This window comes from Lolium perenne, chromosome 7 (genome assembly GCF_019359855.2).
Source record: "Lolium perenne isolate Kyuss_39 chromosome 7, Kyuss_2.0, whole genome shotgun sequence".
NCBI classification, from domain to species: domain Eukaryota; kingdom Viridiplantae; phylum Streptophyta; class Magnoliopsida; order Poales; family Poaceae; genus Lolium; species Lolium perenne.
In genome coordinates, this window is record NC_067250.2 from 245227092 (window position 1) to 245243651 (window position 16560).

The following is a 16560-nucleotide window of genomic DNA, read 5'->3' on the forward strand; positions in this document are numbered from 1 at the left end:
AACAATTCACTTACCACAGGACAGGGCTGTCCAAGTACTACAAAGGGAAGTCCCAGTCTTTCAGATCGCTTTCTGATGTCAAATGCTTACAAGATCTCGCAAAGAAGACCAGTTCTCACTTCAGCAGAAATAAGGCAAGATGTTCGTTGATTCTACATGACGTTCGAGGACCTTGCAGCAAGATGATAGCGAAGAAGACGGCCCCGAGGAGTTCATCCGATCAGCTGCTGTCAATGGCAAGGAGCAGGGATCTCTTGCATAGAAGCGGTAAACCCACCTGCGTACCAGAGAAAGAAAGATCTGTGCAGCAGTACATACGCTAGCTAAATGCACAATGTTTTGCAAAATGAGATGAGATTTACCGGAGATGCTCGCACACAGCTAGAATTCTCCCAGGTTCCATGTCTTCGTTTGTCACAAGAGCTTTCTGCAAATGAAATTTTCAGAGCAAAGTTTTGCTTACTTATATTTTCATCTGTGCCCAATCTTTATTATGTTATGCTTGACCAGGTTATGCTAATGACAACATGCAAAGGTTGAACTAACAACATAAATATAGTATAAGTAATAAGTAACAATGATTAATATGTAATCCAGCACAATGCAGTTTCAGACATTTGGTGGTCAGTTTGTAATGGTTCCAAATAACTCAACGTATATTGTGAACTCAAATAGAAATTTCCCAGGTTCCATCGAAGGGCTTTCTGCGAATGAAGTTTTCAGGAGCAAAGTTTTCTTATATTGTCATCTCAACCCATAAGGTCGTTGAGCTAACACCACAGATATATAATAATGATCAACAGTGGGCAATATGTAGGCCAGCACAATACAGTTTTAGACATTTGGTGAGTTAGCAATGATTATGACACAACATATATACGATATATACAATGAACAGAAATATGATGTTTAATCGACTCCTCATCTGTCCGAAACCAGGTAGGTATTGATAGTGCAATGTGCGGGACATCTTAAAATTTGCATCTTCACATAATACACAGGGAATTACACACTTTTGAGCAAAAGATCGATTCCCATAAATTGGCAAATTTACTGGTACTCAACCCAGCTACCTGCATGATTGAACATAACTCCACCATTGCCCATTGGTAATGAAAATTAAGACCCCCAAATTAAAGAGGTTTGGAGACTGGGGCCATATAAATGGTAGGAATGTTGTACGACAAGCGTGGCTATATTCTCCAGTGTCGTGGATAAAATCAACTGATATAGTACATCGGATTTGGAAGTTTGAAGGATCTGGTTGACACTGGCAGTCCTATCAAATCACTCCACTGATCCCCAGAGTTACCAAGTATCTTGAATCCTTCCACTTCCATCACAGCTCGTCTCTCTGATTTGTACTGCACAGCTGTCTTGCCAATATCAGAGGGTTGCCTGCAACATGAGCATACTACTGATTAAAAAAAACTGACTCGGTGATTTACATAGACACATGTCTTGAAGTGTTTCTAATAATAAAGAATTTGTGTTAATTTGCAGATGTCACGTGAAAAGGTTGCAGTAACACAACTACAGAGGGGAATCAGAGTTGACTGGAAAACCCAATTTTTTCAATTCCTTCTGTGTGTCTAATGAGATCAAAACGAAAAAGTAAGAAGGGGGAATCAGTTGGATAAAACTAGATGGTCCACACTGATCAAAAAACATATGACTCCTCAAAGTCTGAGAAAGATTGTTAATAGCTTAACTTCAAAATAATCCACCACACACAAAAGAAACCACTATATGGCAAGATGGAAAACCTAAGGATGGTGGAGTTTCATGTTATCTTCTAGTTTTGCGCCTAACACCTGGAGGTTAAAAACATTTCTTCTAAAATAAATAGTGCAGTGTTTTGGCTCCACCCCTGTGAACTTGGTATTTAAATTAAAAAAAAACTTTCAAAATAAATCCTTATAAATATAGACGGATAAATACACATATTATCTACACAACTACAATGTTTTACTAAATAATACATTGTATTTTTGGCTGCACAAAAATCAAAACTCCTTGCTCTAAAAAGGCAAGTACTAAACTCCATTTTGCTTCCAAGATTTTCTTTTTGTGCAGATCAAGTATGAAAAATATTTCGATGGACTTTTGGTAGTACAAATCAGGGGTGCGTGGAAGTTAGCTATCCACGTTCCGGAACCATGACTTGGCTTCGAGATCTTATGGGTTTCAACTCTAGCCTACCCTAACTTGTTTGGGACTGAAAGGCTTGGTTGCTGTTGTTGTTGTTGTTGGACTTTTGGTAGTACATTCAAGATATGTATATGTACTTGTATATTTATTTTCAGAATTTATTGATAAATTTTCGATTTTTTTTAAACAAGATCACTGGAGCTCGGGAGCTAAAAGGAATTTCCATGAAACAAATCAGTAGTTAACAAAGCAACACAACTGGCTCTAAAGTTTCATAGAATTCGGCATCAGTCATCAGTCCTCACATTGATCAGGATTCAACGCATTCCTGTAAGTTAAACTGTGAAGCATTTTACCGAGAGCTTTCCAAGGATAATTCATGTTGGCACAAGTTCTTTTCAAGAAACCTCCTTAAGGTCCTAACATACTTCAACTACCATGTCCTAGGATATCATTTGGAAACTAGGGACTTCTAGAAACAATTATGATCCAACTATCCAATTAAGACGGTTTCTGATGTATATAAATATACAGTAAGGAGCTGGCTCGTTTGATGCAAGAACTGTAGCAAATACCTCAGTATGAGTTTTTCCCATGAATGGTAGCCAGCAAACAAGAGATTTTCTTCTGTAGCATTACGCTGTGATTCACTTCGGCCAGTCAAGAGGATAATATGGAAACCAAGTCCTTGAAGTTCATTGTACAGTTTCAAGCTAGATGGTAATGCCGGTGCCTTCGCTACGTCAACCCATGCATCAAATGAGGTTTCATTGAATTCCACCAATCTGCAAAATCAGTTGAAGTGTGAAAATAATAAAGCACGAATCACTTTCAATAGAACAACAAAGTGGAATATCCTTAATATTATTACATCTTCCCTTATGGAAAATTAGAATGAGAAATGATACATGTATCAGTAATACTCCTTTGAGCTTACTGCAGGCTCTACAATTCAAACTAACCCAGATGCTAAGAAACTGGAGATTGCTTCACCGTGACTCCGAATTGCGGGTGATGGATCAACGTATTGGGAAGTTTGAGCAGAAAGATGAGACTCCACTGATGTTTGGGTGGCTCTGAAGAAGAAAACGAGAATAAATGTGGAGATCATTGCTTCAAAAGGAAAGGGGGTGGGGGGATGGATGTTTGCTATCCGCAACATACACTGCTTGGGGAACTTGAAAGTCAAGCTGAGTTGCTGAAAAAAAATCTCAATGTAATAGTCTTTTAGCTGCTGATAATTTTGTTGGCTGAAATCGGTACGTAGTAGTTTTTTGACCTGTTTGCTCTGTTTTTGAACAATATGATTCTAACCAAACTTTGAAACTCTGGTCTTTACAATGAACATGTAGCTGGGGCAATGATGTTGATGCCCTTTAGATTAAAAAAATACTGCAAACAGGAATATGACTATGCTGCTGTTAAATAAGTGAAAATAATAAGCACAGCTAAAGAATAGCCCACCAGTCAGGATTAAGAAAAACTTACTGATGAACTTGAAAAGGCAAGCACATATTTCAGAGGAAAGATCTAAAACCTATTTCTTAAGCTAGTTTATGCACTATGTCTCTCGAAGTATCTTACATACAGATTTTAATAAATGTAACTTGGAATAAAGCCAGTCATAGAAGTTAATTTACAAACCCAATCAATTTTATCATGAGGAGATGACTTTTATGTACAATGTTCTTAGCTAAAGGTAGTCCCACGTCTTGTTCATCGGTGCGGGACTAAAAATAAATCCATTACAGAAAACTGTATGACTTTGTGTTGGCACTTAGTATATTGTTTGGACAACTATGCAATACTACTATCTACTGAATTATTAGTCCACAAAAATTTGCACCTAGTTGTAATGAGCATGCATGAAGAACTTCTAAAGGAAGACATTTTCATGTGGCAACAGGCAAACACACATAGACAATATGTTGTTACTTCGCAATGGAAGCTTTCAATTAGTGACAAATTTACAAAAAACCCTCAACTCTCATGGAATTCGTTTGAAAAAAAAAGCTTTCATGGAATTCAATGGATTTCCAATCTTAAACGCAGGAAGAAATAACAGTGACTGATTGATCTGCGCACGCAGAATCAATGTAGTAACGGGGGACATAAAAAAGAGACCAGAGGTGGGTCGGGGCGAATTATTACCCCCATCCGCTTTGGGCGTAGTAGGGCGCGTTGGAGAGCAGCGTCTCGTCGACGTCGAACACCCAGGCCGGCTTGGCGCCGCCCTCGCCCGACGCGAACGCCTGCGATGCGAAGGCGAGGGACTCGGCGGCGGCGACGGCGGAGTCGGACGCGTAGCGGTCGCCCTCCATGTAGGCGCGGACGGAGGCCCCGCAGCGCGCCGGCACCTGGCGCCACGGCCCCGCGTTGCCCGTCTCCACCGACAGCATCCAGCTGTCGCAGAAGAGCGCGTCCGCGTCGGGGGCGTCCGTGACGGAGCGGAGGACGGACTCGGCGCCGGCGTTGGCGACGGCCGCCGCCGCGGCGAGGACGAGGACGAGGAGCAGGAGGAGGCGCATTGCGGGAGGCGGTGGGCGGCTAGGGCTGCAGCGCTACGCCGGGCTTCGGGCCTCGCCGCCGGCGATGGATGGCCGACTGGCTGGATTTGGCGATTGCCGTAGAGGGAGGGTGGACGGGAATCTTTCGATGTTATTGGCCGTGGCCCGTGGGGCCCCGTGACACACGACCCACGGATTACTGGGCAGCCTTGTCAGTGAGTCAGCCAACGTGACGCTTGGTAGTACTTTCTTTTTTCGAGTGAACTCTTCGCACCTTGAACGTTTGGTGGTAGCTTTTTTGTCTTGTCGGAAAAACTATCCTCGCAGTGTTTGGACTTTGCGTCGGTAATGACTGATCCACATGCCTCCCCTTTTTATAAGGGAAACGCTGCCGAACCCCCGGGGGATCAGCTCTCCGTTCCTCCGCCTCTTCCATCCAACACGTGTCCCGCGGGTCCACCTTATCTTCTCCCTCACCGCACCTTCTCTTCCCATCTCCATCGCTCTCCCACGCGACCTGCTCGTGCTCCTGGCCGCGCCCAGCGAGCTGCTCGCGCTCCTGGCTGCCGGCGGTCGTCCTCCTCTGCTCCGGCACCTTCATCCCTCATGCCGGCTTCGTTCTCCTCCGCGGCGGTGGCCGCGCGCGGCAGCCCTTCCTGCTCTGCGCCGATCTCCTCGCATCGACCGTAACTTTGCCGTACTCGCCATGGGACGCACTGGTGTTGCGAGGACATGGGCGGCAGTCAGGCCGGCCACGCTGCTACAAGCGGCGGCGGCAACTGCTACGCCCGGCAGGTGGCGCTGCTACAAGCGGCGACGTCCTTCGCATCCTACGGCGGCGATGTTACCGCAACGGCGGCGGAGTCGCAAGTAGGGCGATGGGTCTCACGCTGGCCGGCGACGCTGCGAGAGCGGCGGCGTCGTCATACGCTCGGCCGGGGCCGACGATGCTACGTGAAGACGGCGGCGGCGCAGTTAGTGGCGGTGGCGTGCTGCCGTCGCCGGCGGCGTCGCTACGTCCGGCCGGCGGCTCTTCACAGAACGGCGGCGGCGGGCCGCTACGCTCGACCGGCCACGCTGCTACCAAAGATCGGCGGCGGCACTGCTACGGCCGGCCGGCCGCGCTGCTACAAGTGGCCGCGGCGCCTGCTACGTTCGGCCGCGGCGCGTGCTACGTTCGCCAGCGGCGCCTGCTACCATAGGCAGGCGGCTCTGCTGCAAGCGGCAGCGACCCTTGCTACGTCCAGCCAGCGACGCTGCTACTAGCGGTGGTGGCGTCTGCTACGTTCATCTGGCGACGGTGCTACCAGCGACGCCGGTGAGGTTTCTGAGCGGAGCCGGCCGATAGGGGCGTTGTTGTCTTGGACGGCCGGAATTTCTGCTAAAACCGGGCGTCGCTGCTGCCGGCAGCAGGCGTGCAGGGCTGCAGGCGTGTTGCTGCTAGCCATGGTAGGGGGTGCTGACGGCGGCGGTTGGCTGCGCTGGTCGACGGGGCGGTGGTGCTACCGGCGAGCGCTACTGCCTACGAGGACGGCGGTGCTGCGGGCGAGAATGGCGGAGCTGTCGGTGCGGGTGAGGACGCGTTGATAGTTCCCATCGTGGTTGCCTTTTTTCGTTTTTTCCGTGTGAGCGTTGACCCGGACGATCCGTTGATTGGTGTCCATCGTGTGCTGGCGACCCGGGGGATTAGTGATTAGATCCCCCGGGGGACGCTCAGCGCCTCCCTTTTTATAAACACAACAGAGAAATTCAATTCAGCTCCCGATATGCATATGCTTCCTGTACCGACATGTTCTATACAGTAGCCGGCAGCATCATCGGCATATCTGTATAGAACGTATTGACACCAGGAGCTCCTTAGTTTAGGAAATACTAGCATCTTACATCGACGCATCCTATGCATTCAGCCCCATAAAAAAACATGTATTTTCCTTTTCACCAAATTATAATATTTTCAAAAGTTTAAATAATAAGTAAACAATATTACAACGTTTAAACACACTAATTATTTACATAAATAATTCAAACATACAAATTAAATTATTCATATTACAACAATTTAATTAAATTGTTAATGAATAATGCAGTGTTTCCTCTCTACGCCCACGAATACTCAACTAGATCATTATGTAGTTAAATATGTACACCTGCATCTTGAATTACTTGATGCATATGGAGGAAAGCAGCAACCTGGACCGGTACATGCTCAACCTTAACAAAGGTCCCTAAAAATCAAATAGACGGTCAACATCCGCTGATACCAGACGCTCACTCTCAATGATCATGTTGTGCAACGTTCATCACCTTCTACATATGAGACTCCGACTGAGTGAGAGCATGTAGGAACAATGGTAAAACACTGCTGGAGCACACCAAAAACCCGCTCGATATCCTTGCGACATACTTCCTGTGGCATGTTGCAAAATAAGTTCTCTATAGCAGAATCTGCGATTGTCTTCACAAATGTAGCATACTATGTACTATGTATAGATCTCAAAGTCCTGCAACACACTAATATCGTTGTGAGTTCCTACCATGCCAAATAAAGTGTGCCAAATTCAAAGGTCTATGGCACTGCACTCTTAAGTATGCCCCTTGTACAACACTTGGCAAGCAAATGGGCGATTCTTCCAACCCAAGTGATTCAAGCGATGCTACCAAGCATCCCAGAAAATCCTCTCCCTGCATTTTGTGTCAAGATCCAAGTTGTATCATCTGCATTGGGCACTCTTAAATAGTATGGCCCAAACACTGCCACCATTGCCCTGTTGAAAGAGCATTTCATGATCTCTAGGGTTTTGTGTGTTTGACAACAACACCGATGATAATTTAACATGATGCTAAGTGTTGCAGATGTGAAATGGGCTTGTCCCTCGTCACTGTCGATTCTCCAAAAAGGAGAAAAGAATGTCAAGTTTAAAAAGGCTATTCTGCCCCGGTCGGCACCGCCGCCCGGTGCAGGCTGGCAATGTCGGTGGCAACAGGTTGACACTGTCGCCTGCACCTGTTCGTCAGGATCATCGAGGAAACCTCCAGGGGCGGCACTGCCGGGGTTTGTACGCTGGAACTGCCACTGAAACCTCTCCAACGGGAAGATTTGGTTGAGGGGTATTTAAGGGACCATTCTTCTACCTTGGAAAGTTGCTCATTCTCCCTAAGAACACACCATTCAGCTGAGCCACGAAAATCATCACATCTCCTTCCTAAACCACCCAAAGCTCTTGATCTTTGGAGAATCGAAGTAGAAGACCCTAATCTACATCTTCACCAAAACGATTTGTGCTTCCCCCTCATTTGTTTGAGGGCCCCTTTGTTAGTGTTTCTTATGTGTGCCCTAAGAACCTTGTAAAGACTCGTTATCCGCCTCGAGGAAATCCCTTAGTGGACAAGTGAGCTAGGCCTTTGTGGTGTTGGTTAGGCCTTCATGGCAACCACACCCCTCCAACGTAGATGTACTTCCCCTTAAAGGAAGGAACTACGGAAATCATCCATTGTGTCTCTGTGTGCTCCACTTGGTTACCTCTATACTTTATTGCATTGCTATATCTTACTTAGTTGTATATCTTGTAATCTAGGTAAATTCACATAGTTGCATATCTAAAAAATTTACCTTTTGTCAAGCCTTAATTGAAAAAGAACTAAAAATTTGGTAGCTCCTATTCACCCCCCTTTAGGTGTGGCATATGATCCTTTCACCTGTAAAACCTGTAGACACTCTCAAAGCATGTTGACTCCGACATGCGCAGATAATTACCGGCTACATCTGGGGGAGCACTATATGCAAGACAACGCATACAAGTTGTGTACTTCTGAACTGATGAGAAGAGGTACAGCCTTTCTTGCACATGAAGTATGTGTCATACACTATAACGATGAACACAATCCGCACGAACAGATCCCTATTCATCCTAAATCGGCGCGAAAATCTTTGGCGCATGTGTTCCATCGCCGACGGAGTAGTCGGAGTCAAGCAGCAATGCGGGACACAAGGAGGAGGAGTCGTGTCACCGCGTCCGCGATGTCATCCTCGCGGTCATGGAGCGAACTTTGCGTCGGCGGGAGGCCAGCATGGCTCGTTGTCGTGCTCGAGACAAACCCGAGGCCTGCGCCTCACGGTTGAGGTCCGACGGCGCCGGACCGTCAAGGCACACTGATGACTTGTAGGTGGTGTGACTACGAGTACCTCTGACCGTGGTAGGCCTCACGATGGCGAGTAGATATGACAGTCATATATAGTTTAGTTTATCTAATCGTTCCATATGTGTAAAGATGGTTATGTTGGTCAAACATATGTTAACCCAACTATTTATTATTTTTTGTGTCAATGACAGGCAGGCCAATGCGGACAACAAAACAATCTGCCGCGCTGCCCACGCATATGCGCCGACGCATGGCATCGCCAAATTTGGGCCATGAATGTATCCGTAAATGCATCGCTGCCCGAACCCTAACCCTCCCGAGTCGCCCCCGCTCGGGCGACTCCGGAGGCGGCCGCCTCCTCTCACCCCGCCTCCCTTTCAAGTCTCAACGCCCCCGGCCAGGCCGCTACCGTCGCCCGGCGCTGGTGGTGGTGGCGGCGCCCTTCCCACCAAACAGTGGAGGGCAGTGGAGGCGTGATACGTCTCCAACGTATCGATAATTTCTTATGTTCCATGCTTGTTTTATGACAATACCTACATGTTTTGTTCACACTTTATATCGTTTTTATGCGTTTTCCGGAACTAACCTATTGACGAGATGCCGAAGTGCCAGTTCCTGTTTTCTGCTGTTTTTGGTTTCAGAAATCCTAGTAAGGAAATATTCTCGGAATTGGACGAAATCAACGCCCAGCATCTTAGAATTGCACGAAGCTTCCAGAACACCCGAGAGCCACCAGAGGAGGGCCCTGTGGGCCCCAGATGATAGGCCAGCGCGGCCAGGGGGTGGGCCGCGCCCCCTACTGTGTCGCCGCCTCGTCGACCTTCCGACTCCGCCTCTTCGCCTATTTAAAGGTCCCTGACCTAAAACATCGAGACGGAAAAGCCACGGTACGAGAAACTTTCCAGAGCCGCCGCCATCGCGAAGCCAAGATCTGGGGGACAGGAGTCTCTGTTCCGGCACGCCGCCGGGACGGGGAAGTTCCCCCTGAAGGCTTCTCCATCATCACCACCGCCATCTTCATCACCGCTGCTGTCTCCCATGAGGAGGGAGTAGTTCTCCATCGAGGCTAAGGGCTGTACCTGTAGCTATGTGGTTAATCTCTCTCCTATGTACTTCAATACAATGATCTCATGAGCTGCCTTACATGATTGAGACTCATATGAGTTTTGTATCACTATTCATCTATGTGCTACTCTAGTGATGTTATTAAAGTAGTCTATTCCTCCTGCACGGTGTAATGGTGACAGTGTGTGCATCGTGTAGTACTTGGCGTAGGTTATGATTGTGATCTCTTGTAGATTATGAAGTTAACTATTGTTATGATAGTATTGATGTGATCTATGCCTCCTTCATAGTGTGATGGTGACAGTGTGCATGCTATGTTAGTACTTGGTGTAATTGCAATGATCTATCATGCACTCTAAGGTTATTTAAACATGAATATCGAATATTGTGGAGCTTGTTAACTCCGGCATTGAGGGTTCGTGTAATCCTACACAATTAGTGGTGTTCATCATCCAACAAGAGAGTGTAGAGTATAGCATTTATTTATTCTGTTATGTGATCAATGTTGAGAGTGTCCACTAGTGAAAGTATGATCCCTAGGCCTTGTTCCTAAATACTGCAATCAACCACACGCCAGTTGTAGCATCAAGCTATTTTCTGGTGCCGTTACTACTGCTCATATATATTCATACCACCTGTATTTCACTATCTCTTCGCCGAACTAGTGCACCTATACATCTGACAAGTGTATTAGGTGTGTTGGGGACACAAGAGACTTCTTGCTTTGTGGTTGCAGGGTTGCTTGAGAGGGATATCTTTGACCTCTTCCTCCCTGAGTTCGATAAACCTTGGGTGATCCACTTAAGGGAAACTTGCTGCTGTTCTACAAACCTCTGCTCTTGGAGGCCCAACACTGTCTACAAGAATAGAAGCACCCGTAGACATCAAGCACTTTTCTGGCGCCGTTGCCGGGGAGGAAAGGTAAAAGGTACTCACACTCCGGATCTCGGCTACTAAGCTATTTTCCGGCGCCGTTGTAAGTACTCGAAGCTATTTTCTTTAGATCCTGCAATTGCATCTTTTTGTTTCTTGTTTTACACTAGTTTGGCATAATGGAAAGCAACATGAAGCTTTTTATTCTATTTCCTGAATTAAGACATGGATGGTTTGATGCGAAAATTAAAAAACCCATGGAACATATTAGTATGAACACTTTGAACACCATTGTTGCTAATGATATGGAAAATTCTAAGCTTGGGAAAGCTCGCTTTGATGAGCATGATCTTTTTAGTCCCCCAAGCATTGAGGAGAAAATTTACTTTGATGATACTTTACCTCCTATTTATGATGATTATAATGATAGTAGTCTTTTGGTGCCACCTGTTATGGAGGATAAAATTGATTATGATTACAATATACCTCCTATATTTGATGATGAGAATAATAATGATAGCTACTTTGTTGAATTTGCTCCCACTACAACTAATAAAATTGATTATGTGGAGAGTAATAATTTTATGCATGAGACTCATGATAAGAATGCTTCATTTGATAGTTATATTGTTGAGTTTGCTCATGATGCTACTGGACATTATTATGAGAGAGGAAAATATGGTTGTAGAAATTTTCATGTTACTAAAACACCTCTCTATATGCTTAAAATTTTGAAGTTGAGCTTGTCTAGTTTTCCTATGCTTATTGCATTATGCCTACATAACTTGTTTATTTACAAGATTCCTTTTCATAGGAAGCATGTTAGACTTAAATGTGTTTTGAATTTGCTTCTTGATGCTCTCTTTTGCTTCAACTACTATATCTTGCGAGTGCATCATTAAAACTGCTGAGCCCATCTTAATGGCTATAAAGAAAGAACTTCTTGGGAGATAACCCATGTGTTTATTTTGCTACAGCAATTTTGTTTTATATTTGAGTCTTGGAAGTTGTTACTACTGTAGCAACCTCTCCTTATCTTAGTTTCGTTGCATTGTTGTGCCAAGTAAAGTCTTTGATAGTAAGGTTCATACTAGATTTGGATTACTGCGTAGAAACAGATTTCTTGCTGTCACGAATCTGGGCCTAATTCTCTGTAGGTAACTCAGAAAATTATGCCAATTTACGTGAATGATCCTCAGATATGTACGCAACTTTCATTCAATTTGAGCATTTTCATTTGAACAAGTCTGGTGCCTCAATAAAATTCGTCTTTACGGACTGTTCTGTTTTGACAGATTCTGCCTTTTATTTCGCATTGCCTGTTTTGCTATGCTTGATGGATTTTTCGATTCCATTAACTTTCAGTAGCTTTGTGCAATATCCAGAAGTGTTAAGAATGATTGTGTCACCTCTGAACATGTGAGTTTTTGATTATGCACTAACCCTCTAATGAGTTTGTTTTGAGTTTGGTGTGGATGAAGTTTTCAAGGGTCAAGAGAGGAGGATGATACAATATGATCAAGAAGAGTGAAAGCTCTAAGCTTGGGGATGCCCCGGTGGTTCACCCCTGCATATTCCAAGACTCAAGCATCTAAGCTTGGGGATGCCCAAGGCATCCCCTTCTTCATCGACAACATTATCAGGTTTCTTCTCTTGAAACTATATTTTTATTCGGTCACATCTTATGTACTTTACTTGGAGCGTCTGTTTGTTTTTATTTTTGTTTTGAATAAATTCATGCTTGTGTGGGAGAGAGACACGCTCCGCTGGTTCATATGAACACATGTGTTCTTAGCTTTTAATTTTCATGGCGAAGGTTGAAACTGCTTCGTTAATTGTTATATGGTTGGAAACGGGAAATGCTACATGTAGTAATTGGTATGATGTCTTGAATAACTTGATACTTGGCAATGGTTGTGCTCATGTTTAAGATCTTGCATCATATGCTTTTCACCTATTAGTGAAGAAATACATAGAGCTTGCTAAAATTTGGTTTGCATGATTGGTCTCTCTAAGGTCTAGATATTTTCTAGTGAAGTGTTTGAACAACAAGGAAGACAATGTATAGTATTATAATGCTTGCAATATGTTTTTATGTAAGTTTTGCTGTGCTAGTTCATACTTGTGTTTGCTTCAAACAACCTTGCTAGCCTAAACCTTGTATTGAGAGGGATTACTTCTCGTGCATCCAAATCCTTGAGCCAAACACTATGCCATTTGTGTCCACCATACCTACCTACTACATGGTATTTCTCCGCCATTCCAAAGTAAATTGCTTGAGTGCTATCTTTAAACACTTCAAAAGTTATTACCTCTTATTTGTGTCAATGTTTTATAGCTCATGAGGAAGTATGTGGTGTTTATCTTTCAATCTTGTTGGGCAACTTTCACCAATGGACTAGTGGCTTCATCTGCTTATCCAATAATTTTGCAGAAAGAGCTGACAATGGGGTTCCCAGCCCCAAACTAATTAACTTTCATGATTTTACAAAAAAATAGATACTCCTCCATGGTATGTGATTGTTGGACGGCACCCGAGGATTCGGTTAGCCATGGCTTGAGAAAGCAAAGGTGGGGAGGAGTGTCATCTAAATAAAACTAAAATAAAAAGGCACTCCTCCATGGTATGTGATTGTTGGACGGCACCCGAGGATTCGGTTAGCCATGGTTTGTGAAAGTAAAGGTTGGAAGGAGTGCCACCCAAAAATAAAAATGTTTCATGGGAGCCGCTCTTTGAAGGTTTGTCTGGCAAGGGGGTTAGAGTGCCCACTACCATTCGTTGATAACAACAAACACCTCCCAAAACTTTACTTTTATGCTCTCTTTATGTTTTTAAAATCAAAGCTCTAGCACAAATATAGCAATCAATGCTTCCCTCTACGAAGGGCCTTTCTTTTACTTTTATGTTGAGTCAGTTCACCTATTTCTCTCCATCTCAAGAAGCAAACACTTGTGTGAACTGTGCATTGATTCTTACATGCTTGCTTATTGCACTTGTTATATTGCTTTGCATTGACAACTATCCATGAGATATACATGTTACAAGTTGAAAGCAACCGCTGAAACTTAATCTTCCTTTGTGTTGCTTCAATGCCTTTACTATGAATTTACTGCTTTATGAGTTAACTCTTATGCAAGACTCATTGATGCTTGTCTTGAAAGTACTATTCATGAAAAGTCTTTGCTATATGATTCAGTTGTTTAATCATTGTCTTTATCATTGCTTTGAATCACTTCATCTCATATGCTTTACAATAGTATGATCAAGATTATGTTGGTAGCATATCACTTCAGAAATTATCTTTGTTATCGTTTACCTACTCGGGGACGAGCAGGAACTAAGCTTGGGGATGCTGATACGTCTCCAACGTATCGATAATTTCTTATGTTCCATGCTTGTTTTATGATAATACCTACATGTTTTGTTCACACTTTATATCATTTTTATGCGTTTTCCGGAACTAACCTATTGACGAGATGCCGAAGTGCTAGTTCCTGTTTTCTGCTGTTTTTGGTTTCAGAAATCCTAGTAAGGAAATATTCTCGGAATTGGACGAAATCAACGCCCAGCATCTTAGAATTGCACGAAGCTTCCAGAACACCCGAGAGCCACCAGAGGAGGACCCTGTGGGCCCCAGATGATAGGCCGGCGCGGCCAGGGGGTGGGCCGCGCCCCCCTACTGTGTCGCCGCCTCGTCGACCTTCCGACTCCGCCTCTTCGCCTATTTAAAGGTCCCTGACCTAAAACATCGAGACAGAAAAGCCACGGTACGAGAAACCTTCCAGAGCCGCCGCCATCGCGAAGCCAAGATCTGGGGGACAGGAGTCTCTGTTCCGGCACGCCGCCAGGACGGGGAAGTGCCCCCGGAAGGCTTCTCCATCATCACCACCGCCATCTTCATCACCGCTGCTGTCTCCCATGAGGAGGGAGTAGTTCTCCATCGAGGCTAAGGGCTGTACCGGTAGCTATGTGGTTAATCTCTCTCCTATGTACTTCAATACAATGATCTCATGAGCTGCCTTACATGATTGAGATTCATATGAGTTTTGTATCACTATTCATCTATGTGCTACTCTAGTGATGTTATTAAAGTAGTCTATTCCTCCTGCACGGTGTAATGGTGACACTGTGTGCATCGTGTAGTACTTGGCGTAGGTTATGATTGTGATCTCTTGTAGATTATGAAGTTAACTATTGCTATGATAGTATTGATGTGATCTATGCCTCCTTCATAGTGTGATGGTAACAGTGTGCATGCTATGTTAGTACTTGGTGTAATTGCAATGATCTATCATGCACTCTAAGGTTATTTAAACATGAATATCGAATATTGTGGAGCTTGTTAACTCCGGCATTGAGGGTTCGTGTAATCCTACACAATTAGTGGTGTTCATCATCCAACAAGAGAGTGTAGAGTATAGCATTTATTTATTCTGTTATGTGATCAATGTTGAGAGTGTCCACTAGTGAAAGTATGATCCCTAGGCCTTGTTCCTAAATACTGCAATCATCGCTTGTTTACTGTTCTACTGCATCTATACTGCCTGCCATATTACCACCATCAACCACACGCCAGTTGTAGCATCAAGCTATTTTCTGGTGCCGTTACTACTGCTCATATATATTCATACCACCTGTATTTCACTATCTCTTCGCTGAACTAGTGCACCTATACATCTGACAAGTGTATTAGGTGTGTTGGGGACACAAGAGACTTCTTGCTTTCTGGTTGCAGGGTTGCTTGAGAGGGATATCTTTGACCCCTTCCTCCCTGAGTTCGATAAACCTTGGGTGATCCACTTAAGGGAAACTTGCTGCTGTTCTACAAACCTCTGCTCTTGGAGGCCCAACACTGTCTACAAGAATAGAAGCACCCGTAGACATCAAGGCGGCGCGTTCCGCCAGCGCATCCGGGCGGGGAGGTGCTGCGACGGGCGGGCTTGGCGCGGCGGATGTGGCGGCGAGGCAACGGGTAGCGGGATGCTGGCGGTGGGCAGCGGCGGCACGGCGATCTGGTGGCGGCATGGGTCCGATCTGGGCCCGATTTGGGCCTAGAGGTCCTGGTCGTTGCTTCGTCGTCTACGGTCTGCCACGACGATGGCTTTGGCCGATTCGCTCGGGCGATCATGGGCAGCGCCGCCGGTCCTAGCCGGGGAACGCAACCTGCTGCCGAGTCTTCTTTTCTGCGGCCGCCATGGGCTTGGCGACGATGACTAAGCTAGGTGATAACCTCCTTCGTCGTTGTCGGGCGGCGGATGGCGTCGTGGGGGCCGGTTCGTCTGCGTCGAAGAATAAAGGTGGCGGTTCTAGGATTATTCTTGCACCAAGTTTGAAGATCTGTCGGATGCTTGTTCTAACCAGTCTGGATGGATTGTTGTGTTCCGAAAAAGACCCTGCTGGTGAAACTCATTGTGTGAACAATGCCTGAAGATTGCTGGATTGGGTGTTTTCGGTCGTGCGCACCCATGTTTTTTATCTGGCCGTTTGGTATCAGAGGGAGCGCCTCGAAGCTCTGATGGCTGTTAATATCATGGAGCTCGTTTTCTTTCCATGGTGCTAGTAGAGAAGGTCATCAAACCGAGATAGGTGGAACAGCTATTATGGTTAGATCTTGGTGCTGAGGTGGAATTGGCTTGGCGATTCGTGTCTTGTAACATCGACTGGTATGTGGGGCGGCTGCACAGGAGAAGTTCAGAGTCTTACCTTTCAGGGTGAAAACCCAAGGTCTGGGCTTAATTGGTTGTGCCCGGTAATGTTCTTGTTGGAGACATTGTTTTGAGAGAGATGACTTCTTCAGGGTGAAAACCTAATCTCTATGATCGG

At 45.2% G+C, this 16560-nt stretch overlaps 1 protein-coding gene across 2 annotated transcripts; it reads right to left on the reverse strand.

The window, feature by feature from the left end:
• Positions 1–926: 926 nt before the first annotated feature.
• LOC127313151 (acid phosphatase 1) lies at positions 927–4814 on the reverse strand. 2 transcript variants are annotated; one of them, XM_051343700.2, is made up of 4 exons: positions 4303–4814; positions 3114–3227; positions 2727–2936; positions 927–1398 (listed from the first exon to the last, which is right to left on the reverse strand). In XM_051343700.2, exons 1-4 carry the CDS (start codon positions 4677–4679, stop codon positions 1221–1223), a joined length of 879 nt encoding a protein of 292 aa, XP_051199660.1. In that variant the 5' UTR covers positions 4680–4814; the 3' UTR covers positions 927–1220. The 2 variants fall into 2 exon arrangements, with proteins under 2 accessions (XP_051199660.1, XP_051199661.1); XM_051343701.2 differs by lacking the exon at positions 3114–3227 and having other exon boundaries at positions 4303–4807.
• Between the last annotated feature and the right edge of the window lie 11746 nt (positions 4815–16560).

Coding starts and splice junctions, on each gene's coding strand:
- LOC127313151 (XM_051343700.2), bottom strand. CDS start 4,679: ATGCGCCTCCTCCTGCTCCTCGTCCTCGTCCTCGCCGCGGCGGCGGCC. Junction 3,228..4,302: donor TACGCCCAAAGCGGATGGGG/GTAATAATTCGC, acceptor TTTCTTCTTCAG/AGCCACCCAAACATCAGTGG. Junction 2,937..3,113: donor TCCAGTTTCTTAGCATCTGG/GTTAGTTTGAAT, acceptor CTGATTTTGCAG/ATTGGTGGAATTCAATGAAA.